At 41.4% G+C, this 13116-nt stretch overlaps 1 protein-coding gene across 1 annotated transcript; it reads right to left on the bottom strand.

Moving 5' to 3' along the window:
* Positions 1-1306: 1306 nt before the first annotated feature.
* On the bottom strand, positions 1307-12185 carry LOC109855713. Its single transcript, XM_020430238.1, has 10 exons — positions 12160-12185; positions 11504-11675; positions 10675-10936; positions 9136-9437; positions 6194-6440; positions 4239-5158; positions 3814-3951; positions 3364-3743; positions 2131-2892; positions 1307-1758 (listed from the first exon to the last, which is right to left on the bottom strand). The coding sequence occupies exons 2-10, from the start codon at positions 11635-11637 to the stop codon at positions 1307-1309; spliced, it is 3597 nt and encodes a 1198-aa protein (XP_020285827.1). The 5' UTR covers positions 11638-11675; positions 12160-12185.
* Positions 12186-13116: the final 931 nt, after the last annotated feature.

The raw sequence follows: 13116 nt of genomic DNA, 5'->3' as shown, positions 1-13116 counted from the left end.
AACGATTAGTTTAGCAGCGAAATCGGATATGTTGTATAAATTCGACACACGCGCGCAAGTCATAAAAACTTTTTCGAAAAATAAGAGAGAGCTAATTCAAAAATTGCAAATTAAAAAAAAGAGAGAGAGAAGAAATTCTAATATTTTATCTTGTGTGTTTTATTTTTCATATATATTTTTTTTGTTTTTTATGTTTTTTATATGCTTGTTTACAAATTTCGAAAATCCGAGTAATGAAATTCCGAGTAATTGCGCATATTCAGAGCTTGACGTAAACATCGAAACTGTTTTTTTTGTATTCAAAATGAAGAAGAAATCTGACACTTTTTATTTAATCGCACATCGTCGTGATTTCAGTCCCGTGAAGAATTGAATTGTGTATGTGCGGCACGATATCGATTTCAAGGAGCTAAGGAGCTCTCGCTAATAAGCGCGCGCTCCGATCGTAACATCCGTATCGGGGGCTTAAATCTAATCCCAAGGATGCGCGCGAAAGATAGACCGTGTGCCGCCTACGACACGCGTATATGCATGCGGAGCACGTATAATGGAATACCCGACGGGGTTTCGATCGGGAGCCAATTACCAGTGCAATCGAAGTGCGCGCGAGTGGCACGGTAGCCCGGCAACCTAGTAAACTTAACCGCAGGATTTAAACGAACGCGGCCGCGAGCGCGTACCCACATTTAAGGCGAATTCATTCGCCAGTCGGGCCACCTGTCACCAAATTGCTTTCGTCGTTCCATTCGATCGACGATGGCTGCCGCGCGATGTACACGTACTCGGATTGTTCCTCTTATCGGGACGCGACGCGAGTCGTCTCGCGATCATCGAAAAGTGCACCGTATAAGCGCGTGTGTTTGTTTGTAACTCTTTGGTTTTAATATGTTTGTTTTTAATGGTTTCTAATGGATATTTCTTTTTGTCTTAATATGTTTGTTTTTAATGGAACTCCACCGTTTTGCTTTTTATCGCTTAACACACACACACACACACACACACACATTCGCTTCGGGTGATTTCCATTTGAAAATTGCCAGAACGCGCAGTTTTCTCTTGTGTAATAATATGTTAAAATCCTCATTTAAAAAAATTAAAAGAAACGGAGATTCATAATTTTAATGAACGTTTGAACGCATATTTTCCAACACAAAATTTAATAGCTTTTTAAATGATATTATCTCTGAAAACTTCTCTCTTCGTTCTCGAAAGCGAGCGTAGTGATGCGACATTTTCCACGCTTTGCGAAAAATGCCATATTTTGTTTTTTATTATAATAAATAAAAAATCTTGTTGATTCGTCTACTCACTCGGTGTTGTGCGTCAGAAAGGACTTGGGCAGGGATAGAGATCGCTGATGGGGATCCAGACTGACGTTGGCTGTGAGAGAATCCTCGCCTCTGGTGGGCGCGCTGCCGGGTCTCGAGAGCGTGCCGTCCTTCGGCGGCTCGATCAGCGTCTTCAGCGAGCCGATCACGGCATCCTCCATCGGCGTGGACGCGCCGGAGCTCTTGGCGTTCCGCGGACTCTTCGTCACCGTGCGATCCGAGGTGGTGACCCAGATATCGCTGCTCGACGACGACGAGGTGGTGGTCGACGAGGAGGCGATCGGACCGCTGCTGGGCGATCTGCTGACGTTCATTCCTTGAATGGGCGACACTCTTCTGTCCTTGCTGTCGGCGTTCTCGTACGAACTCGGAAAATCGGGCTTTCGATACACTCGGTGGTGCATTTGATCTCTCTTCTCCACTCCGGATCCTGTTATTTAAAAATATGCAAGTAAAAACATAAATAAAACATGCGAGTAAAAACATAAATAAAATTGTGTGTTTATGAATTAAAAAATCTTTTCTTTTGCTTACAAATTGTTTGGTACAAGTGAAAAAGTTTTCGTTAATTGACATTGTTATTATTTATCTCAATTGTAATGTGTGTTTATCGTAACTACTTGATTAAAGCTTTTATTGATGTTTGCATCGACACATTGTAATTTTATATTCTCTGCAACATTGTAAATAGTTCGAGATTGGTATTTGATAGAACTTATATTCTCGCTGAGTAGAACATATTTTGATAATATATGTAACAATAATATTATTACAAACCATAATAAATAATATTATTACAAACCATTTCCATTGGATCCCTCGAGCGGTGACCATCTGTTTGTTTGCTTCAAGACACCTTTGGGTCTCTCTTGATACTTGGAATTGTTCTGTTGATTGCTCCTCTTTCTCGCGTTGTCCTTTTCGCGAAGTTCTCGATCGTCCATCCGTTCCAGGGAAGCCGGCGACGAACTGGCACTGCCTCGGTGGCTTCCGGCGTCAGTGGACAATCTCTGATGAGCCGGATAGCTTTGGGAGACTTTCATGAAGACCGGTGGCGCCTGATTCGGCGAGTACAGAGTCTCTCTTTGAGAACAATGAGGCCAGAAGTCACACGTGCTGCTGTTGCAGCGCAGCTTCGTGTCCGGACTGATGCAGAAATCTTGACTGGCGATTGGAGCGCTCGTATTCGGCGTCGTTGCGCCTCTTTGCAACGTGCGCGGTCGTCTTTGTTGTTGTTGTTGTTGTTGTTGTTGTTGCTGCTGCTGCTGCTGCGTCTGTTGCTGCGTCTGTTGCTGCGCCTGTTGCTGCTGCTGCTGCTGCGTGGCATTGGATGCTTTTGATAATTGCTGTTGCTGCTGTTGCTGCTTGGAGGATATAATGTAGACGTCGTAGGTGTTGGAAGTTCCTCGTCTCTGTTCTTGATTCTCGTCGCGACGCTCGTAGCGACTCGATAGCGCGCTTCTCGGCACGACGCGACTTCGAGTACCGTACAGGTATTCGGTCACCATTTCTGTCTCGCGAAGAAGATTCTCGTTCACAGTGTCGTCGGTAGATTGAGCTTTTCCTGGAGATACAAAAAATAAACGATCGAATACAATGGACAAGAAGAAAGAAATTGCAAGAGATAATTTGATTTCAATTTCATTCCGCTTGATTTAAATCGCGGATTTCTTCGGAAATTACGTCTTCTCGTTCGATTCTCGCGTGTTAAATTGGTTTCGAACGTGTTTTGCGTGTACGTGTACAAGAGCAGTAACCATATGTTTTGAAAAATTCAAAAATAGTGTTGCGTGAGTTTTCTCAATTCGACGTTAAATATTTAAGAAAAATTACATGAGATAAAATAATTCGCTGCAAGAATTTTTCGAGATGTGAGCATCGTTTGTTCACGAGAGTTGCTTCACACAACAACGAAGTTTGAGCATCTATGCTCGAATAAAATATATATAACGTGTCATATTGTACACATAGTTTGTCAAAGTACGGAAGTACATAAATGTATATAATATTCAAAAGAATGTGTGTATATACTCACTGTTTTGAAGAACATGGCGCTTCGGCCTCTCGCTTCCTCGATCGTTCACGATCTTCACGACCACTCTGTGTCCCTCATTCGACTCCCGGGGATGATCTCTCTGCGGTCCGCCCGTTCCCGGTGATCTCTTCTCCGGCAATTGCAGACTTCTGGATCTCCTGACCCGGGACTGATGAGAATCGGGCGACATCTGATTGGTCCTCGCGCTCTGATGCTGTCGCGAAGCGTTGCTGCGTCTGAAGGGGTTAGGCGTGGGCGATCGTCCCTGTCGACCCTCGCTGCTGGACGACGATGACGACGAGGAAGGCGAGAACATCTGCTTCCCGGACTCGGAGGATCCCGGCGATCTCCGGAGTCCTTGCTGGCTTCTGTGAAGTCTCCTAGACGTAAAACTTATTATATATTAAAAAGTCCTGTCAAAACAATTCGCGTCGGTTTTATATTGCCTACCCTTGTCTGTTGGGAGAAATTCGTTCGCCGTTGGCGCGGATCGATTCTGTGGACGAGTTCAACGCGAGAGCCGATGACGACACCAGACTGAGGTTTAAGGATGAGCTGGGATTATCATCCTCGTCGCCATCGTCGTATCTATCATTGAAAAATTAATAAATTTTTCAACTTGAAAATTCTTCTGATTTTTTTTTGTCAATAACTTTACCAAATGAATTTTCTATCAAAAATTAATTTGCTCACGTACTAAAATACATATATAAATATATTCAAACATATTGGTTTATAACTTAGATAAAAATCATCGCAAACATTAATTTCAATCTACGGAATAGCTTTAATCAAGACTAAGTGCGGCTATTTATAATCGACGAACGCCTTTAATTAACAAGCTCATTTATCGCGATTAACGATCTGTCACGTACCCTTCGACCGAAGAATCAGTATTTTCCGCTAAGCTGGGCATAATAGATTTAGTGACGCAGCTGTCGAGACTTCTGAATCCCATTGACGACGATGACGAGCTGGACGACTCAATATATCTTTGCGCGAACTGTGATCGTCTGGAGGACGACTGGTCTTCCAGGGATTTGGCTTGCGCCATGCGATACTGCTGTTGTTGCTGTTGCTGTTGGCTGGTGTGGTTCTGCCTCTTCGATCTGGACGATATCGCGGAATTCTTCCTGGACGGCAGGGAGCTCCAGTTGACCTGATGCGGCGGCGGCGAGGGTGGCGGACTGATGATATCGCTGTCGACGATTGCGTTCGATCGCGGCAGGAAAGGCGCCTTGCTGCCGTAACTGTTACGTCCTCCGGACAAGTGTCTGGACGATGATTTCTTGCCAGCTACAGCGTCCTGGAACGCCGGCGGCGGCGAGATAATCGGCGTGATCGACGGCGGCGAGAAGGATTCGGGTATGCTGTGGGGCGACGTGCAAGCGCTAGTGGTGATGGAATCGAAGTCCTGGCTGTGATGCAGCGCCAGATAGTCCGGTCGCTGTGAGTCTAGTGTTCGGGAGTAATCTTGCGGACACTTGCCGGGCTCGCTGTTGCAATGATAATCCGCCAACTTCACAGCCGTCCGTCGCGACAGCGGCAAAGTGCCGGTGGTCGCAGTCACCAAATTGCTGTCGTAGTTCGTGCGACGATTCTCGTCCAGAGATCGTTGTTGCACCTGAACCCAGCCAGAACGGCCGAGATAGACGCCGTCGACCTCGCGATCGCACCATCGTACGGGCGACAACTCGCGGCTGCAGTCGCCGCTGATGAACAGCTCGCCGGACGTGCCGCTGTTGCCCGACAAGAAGGAATTCACGGCCTCGCGTCGGCGGGAATTCGAGGAAATCTGTACGGAAGGATTTTTTTTTCTCTCTCTACTCCTTTAGATATGTTTTACAATTTTTTTTTTTGTTACTTTTTGTGTCACGTTTAACTATTCATAATTCGAATGTATGTCAATCGAGAGATTCTTTTTTGCTTTGCTACCGCTTGTCACAGATTCGTAAAGTGAGCTGTGCTGGTGGTATATTCTAGTTTTAGGTCGCGTATAAAAATTGTTCGACTTTCGTATATCATGCAAAAACTCATTATGTGTGTGTGTTGAATAAATAAATTCTCAGTTTTGAGTTTATAAACAATTCAGTTTATATCGTTTAAAAATTTCTGTTCAGTTGTCGATATGACAGTCGGTATAAGACAACTCCGCAATAACAATTTTAAGACTTTGTACAAAAGATTTTTTTATCGTGCGAATTTTGTTATTTTTGTGCATTTTTGTCTTTTTAAATAGAATTAAAACGTAAAATCTGTTATTTGATTTTCAAAGTTTCTTTTTTCTTTTTTTGACAAATACGACGAACTAGTTTTTGCATTAATGCTTGTTATATTCAAAAAAGCTAAGCTATTTAAGTCTGACTTTTTTTTAGCAACACGACCGAGTTTCATGACGAGATTAGCTCAGGTAATTTCCAGAAAAGATAGCATTATATTTACGTTGAATTTGTGCGCGCGCGATTTCGTCATTATTTTTCGCTTATCCTTTTTTATCCTCCTTTCTCTCTTGTAATGATCGGAATAAAAAAACTGATTACCGAATATATAACACATATAGAATCGTTTCCATGAATTTTGATCAACGCTTCAATCGTGATTTAAATGTTTCGTCGTCTCTGCTCAAGAGCGGAAGTGAGTTGAGATCGAGAATCAGTTCAATCTCGCTTTATACCGTCAATTAATATTTATCGCAACGATATATTCATAGTTATCCTCTCGAGACTTCGCTCGATCTCCGATTTCGCGGATAAACAGGCAAGGGATGCAACCTCGCCGCGACGTTATAGATGACGTTTGACGGGCGCGGTGCAATTCCGGCGGCTCTTACCTGGCCATGGCTGTCTTGACGGTGCTGCTTGTGGCTCGACGTGGTCGACGTGGATGTGTCGTGACGTTTCAGGGATGGTATCGAACTGCCGCGGCTGTACGAACCGCGCGCGTTCCCGCCGGATTTGTCTCTGCCGCCTGCTGTCTGACTCTTGTTGCTGCCAACGCTGTACGACGAGCCTTGAGAGCCAACCTCCCAAGGGTCCACCGACGCGTTGCGGAGATGAAGAATCGACACGTTCGGACCTCTGCAATACAAATTTTCCTCCCTTCGAGTTTCGCAAGGACTTCGACAGGAACCGAAGATAATACGTAACTTTTATTGATACGCGCGAACGCACTTATCCTCGAAATAAAAGTTTTAGACAGTCGATTAGCGTGTACACGCTGAGTTATAAAACATAAGTTTTATTCTGTCTTAGCGAGAAGTACGTTGAGTAATATCGAAAGCGCGGAATAAGTTACGAGATTTATATAAGATTGCGTTATTTACCTAGTGTTTTGTTGAAACGTCATTTATAAACATAAATTAAATATAAAGTATAAGTTACCAATACACTGAGGAAAACATTATCTTTTGAAACAAAACAATTTTATTTTATTCAAGAAAACTATTTATTTAGGCAAGTGCTAACGACGTATCTGCTTGTATTCAAAAGATTTGTTAAAAAAACATTGAATTATTAATTTTATTTAGCACAAGGTTATAAAAATATGTACATATATATAATTTGTAACCAACACATTTTTATATTTTAATTTATATTTTATATTTTCATCTTATAAAATATTTCCTAGAATACATTTTTTATTAGTTAAAAAAAAACTTGAATTTTTCAGGTTTAAAAAATAATATATTTCAATTATTAAATAATAATGTATATTCTATAAAAAATATTTAAATGTAAAACATGCACAGATATAAAATAATGTGATATGCATGTTTAAATATTTAAAATTAAATATTTTGCTTAAATAAAATAAACAAGTTTTCCTTAATCAAAAGCAAAAGAGAGAGAATTAATATAATTAAAAAGAAAATATATTTAAAAACCTAAAATATGTTTTAAAAATCTTTTCCCTCAGTGTAAGATCTATATAATTAAAAATACATTTCACATGTAAAATATATTGTAATTTCATTTTTTCGCATAATTTTATGCATCGTAAATCAGATCGAACTGCAAGAGTCTTTTTTTTTTCTCGCAATTGCGCAAACTCCCCGACGTATATCCCGATTTTTCCTAATCCTTTGATTTGCCATCATCGAATGATCCAGAATTCTGCTTTGTTACATCGCAAAAAGAAAATCGACTCGTGCGGTGCACTTTAGAGTCTCCGGAGAATTTTACGCGACAGTCGGCACAGGAAGTATCTCGCCCACGCCGACGTCTACAAGTAAGATGGATGCGCTCGTTTTTGCTTGTCTACATTTCTCCCGCGCTCGTTGTATCTTTATTCGCTTCTGTCCTTCGCGTCTAACAATATCCATATCGTGCTCAACGGTGAGACAATGAATATTTATATACAGAAAAATTGTGCACGTTAAAAAGTACGAGACAAAACGGACGACTTAAAAAAAAAAAAAAAAACGAAAGACATAAACTGCGTTATACAATTTTATAGAAGCTTTGATTTAATTCGAGAGAGCCTCAAAAAAAAAAAAAAAAAAAAAGAGAATCATTGTATTAAAACACGACATACAGAATTTATTGAATTATGCGCGAGCTGTCATGTCTCACGGAGAGACATGATTTATGGAGACGTTAATTGATTCGGGTTAAAGACGTATGTCTGTACGGCGAAACTAGGTGACGAGGCGAGTATTACGGGAGTGTTGCTCGCTGCGAATAACCTCTAAAGTGTCGATATCGCTCCACATATGGAGTCGACGAAACGAAGCGCCGATCGAATCGGGAGGTCGCTATCGCGCTCGCGAACAAAATTATCCTGTCCCCGATTAAATTATATATTTACCTCTTCGTCGACATGATAAGATGAAGTCGCTCGCTTCCTTCTGAAGCCGTGAGTTTTAAATAAAACCGTTCTTTTTTTAATCGGACCAGTCTGTCGAACCGAACAGAGAGCAGCGAGGTGAAATAAGCGTTCTCTCCTTTTCAATTCGCATTAAAAATCGCAGATTGTAAAATTTTCCTTCTGCAAATATTTGCAGAATAGAAAAAAAAAACGTCTTTTGACGAAATTTCTTTTAATTGATTTAAAAAGTTCGATAGTTTTAATGTCCTATGACGTGACATACTCGAAAACCCTCTCTAGTTGTTCTTTGCAGAACATTGTTGGTTGTCACTCTTCTTCCTTTCCCGGACGAGAGCCCAGCCTTTATTGTGAATTCGGCGCGTGTGCTCAATGAATTTTACATTCCTTCGTGTAAACAGGTTGGACGCGACGACGAGTATCCTAGTGCGCGAAGTAGCGCGGAAAGAGAGTGGTCCTCCAGCGGTGGTGGTCCATTGGGCCTCATGAAACTTACATCGTATGTAAACATGATTCGCCGAAGCACGGCCTAGGCGTATAACACGGAGCGGAAAGAGTAAACACGAGCGAAGGATAACAAAATGTTTTTCGTCGGATGCGATATACGGACGTTAACTCCGCGGGGGATCAGACCATTCCTTCGTACCGAAATGTCTTCTTCTTCTTCCACCGCGCTGATATATACGTAGAAGCGCGCAACACTGTTCCACGGAGCAAAACTAACCGCCTCCGTCTCGTCCCGAATTTTTCCTTATCGTTCTACCATCTCAAAACTCATCATGCTGAAAGCACTGCGCGATTATTCTGAATTCACTTCCGCTGTCTGGCTGTTCGGATTTGATGAACCTTGAAAAAAAAAAAAAAAAAAAAAAAAAAAAACTAGGACGTTGCTTCTTGACGAAGCTCGAAAGAAAAATCGAAAGAAAACACGCGGATTTTGTCCATTACCTGTCGACACGTGAGATTTGACCCGCGGCGTTGGCGATCTCACTTGCGTCCGCGGCCGGACTGACTCGCCGCGGCGGCAAAGCGGGTGGCGCGGCCTGACCAGGGGCCTGACTCGAGGACGAGGTCGAAACGGGCCCTCCGACGCCCACACTTCCCCCACGTACCCCGTCCTCGGTAGAGTGCTGCCTCGAGGACTGCGAGTTCTGCGACAGCCAGCGGCGTCCGGCGTTCCGCGTCACCACCGTGGGCCCGGCGGGCCCCGGCTGATGACCTATCGTGCTCCCACTATCCAGCGACGTGCTCTGTAACCGAAATCCAAGGCCATTCCTCGTGGGCGCGCAGAAGAAAACATGTGGGCCGAAGCTACTACGTCAAACTCCGACTCCTTTGCCGCGAAACTTGAGTAAATTCGGCGCAAGGTGTGCGAAGCGCAACTACAAACGAGATCTGTTTAATTTCACACCGAATATATACACGATTAACTCGTTGAACAAGAAGATTATTTCAATAACGATCCGCATAAAAGCTTAGAAAATATTTTTATCTTAATTTAAGTTTTTTTGGGGCCATGGTATGAATGTAATATAATTCAAATAATTTCCGTGAGATTTTTTGCTGAAAAAAAACTCGCCTCGTTTGAATTTTCGAGATTTTTCCGGAAAAAAGTTTTAATGAGAAGAAAATTTCTAAAACACGGTTCTCTTAATGTTATATTATAATAGTTTCTCACAAGTTTTACTCTTCTTCGCAGTTAGATTCTTTTATTAATCGCGAGTCGTTAGCGAGCGCCATTATCGCCGGCCGCGATCGTTACGAAATTGTGTCAATCGCTAAGGGGGTCTCGCTCTCGCGAGGGGCACCATTATCGTTACATCGATCGCGGACTAAACTCGCGCGCGGCCGTTCACGGGCGGCCGTTTCTACTTCCAAATACGGGCGAAGCACGTACGAGCGCCTCTGGCGCAACTTCGCGGTGTGTATGTCGATGAAAGTATTTTTATTCACGTCCCGCGTGAGAGAGGAGAGAACTCGTCCCGTCGACTGATCTGTCGCTCGCCCGAACATCGGAACGTGCGTATCGTTTTATTGACTTTTATTATTCGACGCGAACCAATAACGTGTCGGCCAATTTTAGAACTGCCTGTCTGCTTTTATTTATTTACGATGTATTGCAAACAATTGAAACCACACACATGAATGGGTCTTTTAAAACAATATGCAGTAAAATATTTTTTTTAAATTTCAGATATGTGTGAGTTCGTTATAAAACGTAATAAATAACGTTAAATAAACTGCGCCCGATATCGATCACTAAAACAAATTGAGTAAGATAAGTAGTAAAAAAAGAAATTTTGAAAATATCAGAAAAAAATTAAATGTTTTTTTTTTATTTATGCCTTCTAAAAATTTATCGTTTATTTTTTATAATAAAATAAATAAATTTAAATATTATTCTTTTATTTCTTCTCAAAATATTATTAATCACTTCACTGTTTTAGTTTAAATAAATAAATAAATAAATCTCAAATATATACGTACGTTGACATGATTCTTTCTGGACGCAACGGACGAATCCTGCGAGGAGCCTCGCGCGTAATGACGAGCAAAGACCTCGGCGAGTCTGGACCTTCCCGAACTCGTCGATTTGGGCTTGGCTGGCGGCGAGCCATCGGCAACAACCGCCAAATTCGGATTGCTGCTTTTGCGTTCCGGAAACACTAAGTGCTCGATGTTCGGCGTGTATCCAGGATCGCTTCTCACGATATCCTGGAGCGTCACGCCGCGACTGGGTCCGCCGTTGCTGTAACAATGCACGCGCAGTGCCAACTTCCGACAATTGATCACAGTTGTCGGTTATACATGACAAAGCGACTTGGAACCAGCGTGAGGAACCATTTAGATAAAATGAAATAATCAAGAAATATGAATATGTGTATAAATTATTCTGCATTCTCAAATAAAATTTAGCACTTGGGGAAATTTAACCAACAGCATTGCGCTGTATCGGAAATATTCATCACTTTTCTTAACTCAGAGAGAAGATAAATTTTATTTGCGAAGAAAGCTCTTCCTCTTCTTTACAGTAAAATTATTAAAATAATTCAATTATTGAAGTTTCTTACTCTTTGTGAAGTAACACAACTTAATGTTTCAAAAATAATAATTTTAATAACAAATAAAGTTCAAATAAAGTTCATCTTCCAATCTCAAAAGAATTAGCGAGTGATTTGAGAAAAAAGAAAACATCTAAGCAATAATTTTGTACAAAGTTATAACGCGCAGCAGTAGCTGTCAATGACCTCCTCTCATTAGTTGTTAATTATTGTCTGAAACAAATTTCTGGCGAGTTTGCAAACTGCGAACCGACCTGGACCCGAAATGCGACTGTCTCTGTCCGCGTCTTTTCCCGCTGCCACGGCCAGGCTTGATGTTCGTCGCCTCGGCCAATTGCAGCAAACGGCTATGATGCTGCCGTAACAGCGGGTCGTCCCGACGATTCATTCTATCCTGTGCACCGGGAATCTTGTCGTTCCTACATCCTGAAAACATTCAGAGAAGCAAACAAATACAATAAATTTTACGGAAGAAATTATTGCTGCGAATAGTTCGCGTCTCTTTACGCGTGGGAGAATCTTCGCATATATTTTTTTATTATTATTTCTTCGAATAATTTTTTGTAAAATACGCGCGCGTGCGCAAGATTTGTTTTCCTTCACACAATTATGCAATAAAAAAAAGCTTCGCGCGTGTAATCTAATAAGAAACTTAAAGAGAGAATTAAATTTTGTTTGTGGAATTTTTGCAAAACAAACAGAAGAAGCGTAACGTTAAATTAATGGAATTTTTTGTAACAATGTTTATAACAACGAGTGGCTTAGTAAAAAGCACGTCCTCTTGCTTATACAACGCATTATGGGAACTCGCGTAAAGGACTGCACGGAGTGCGGTGGCAGTCCTCGCTTTTAATAATTCTTTCCGCGAGGATCGGTCGAGGATCAGAGAGAGAATTTACTGCGGACGTACCACTTGCGCTTGTGTTCGCTCTTTTATCTCGCTTTGATGCGAAGAAAGTGGAAAGAGACCAGATGTAAAAGGGACGAGAAAAATAGCGTTCTCTTCTGCCGCAGGAACACCCTCGTCGCTCGCGCCATTGTTTTCTAGCGCCAGGTCGCCCCTTTAAAAATTTTCTCCTCTCTCGCCTCTCGAAAGGGCCAGTTCCTTATTGCGCATGAAAAACGTCATAAATTCATGTTCCGCCAGAAAGACGATGAGGTTCTCTTTCCTGCGCAATGTATCTTCTGTAGTTTGCAAGTAACATCAAAGTGCAGTTAGCACTCTTACGTACGTTGTGTCCGACACAACACTTTATAAAAAATTTCCGTTATAATTACGCGAGCGCGCGCGAAAAGAACGAGTGACACGCTTTGTTTAGTAGGTGTGAAGTGTTGTAAATAAGAAATGCAACATCAAAAAAGAAAAAAATCTGAAGTAACATGTGCAAAAAATCAAATAAAAACACTTGTAAAACATTAACAGCGGAATTGTTAAGCAAGTTGATCAGTAAAGCCATTAAAAGTTACAAAGAGTATATTAAAATTCGTATTTTATAAAATAGAAAAAAATGTACATACGTTTTAAATAATTTTGTCATTTTTAAATATTGCATACACTTTGAAATAACGTGTCCGACAAACAAACAGTCTTTATAATAATAAATAAATAAAATACTACGCGTATAAGAGAGATTCAAAATTATATTACAATCACGTGTTCTGTGTTTTAACATTTCGGATACGGCAATGTAATTTATCAAAATTTCCTGCGTTGTGTAATACAAAATCGATCATACGTCGCGTGTACTCCACTTAATCTTCGCACGCAACAACTTTGTGACAAGTAACAATCCATCAGTGTGAAGATATTAATAATCCGTATAGTCATATCTGTATAGTCAGAAATAAGTCAATAAATATTCTCTCA

The sequence above is a fragment of the Pseudomyrmex gracilis genome, unplaced genomic scaffold (assembly GCF_002006095.1).
Source record: "Pseudomyrmex gracilis isolate BER0280 unplaced genomic scaffold, ASM200609v1 scaffold_96, whole genome shotgun sequence".
In the NCBI taxonomy this organism is placed as follows: Eukaryota; Metazoa; Arthropoda; class Insecta; order Hymenoptera; family Formicidae; genus Pseudomyrmex; species Pseudomyrmex gracilis.
The sequence above is the reverse complement of the archived record's forward strand: the minus strand, read 5'-3'. Positions and strand labels throughout refer to the sequence as shown.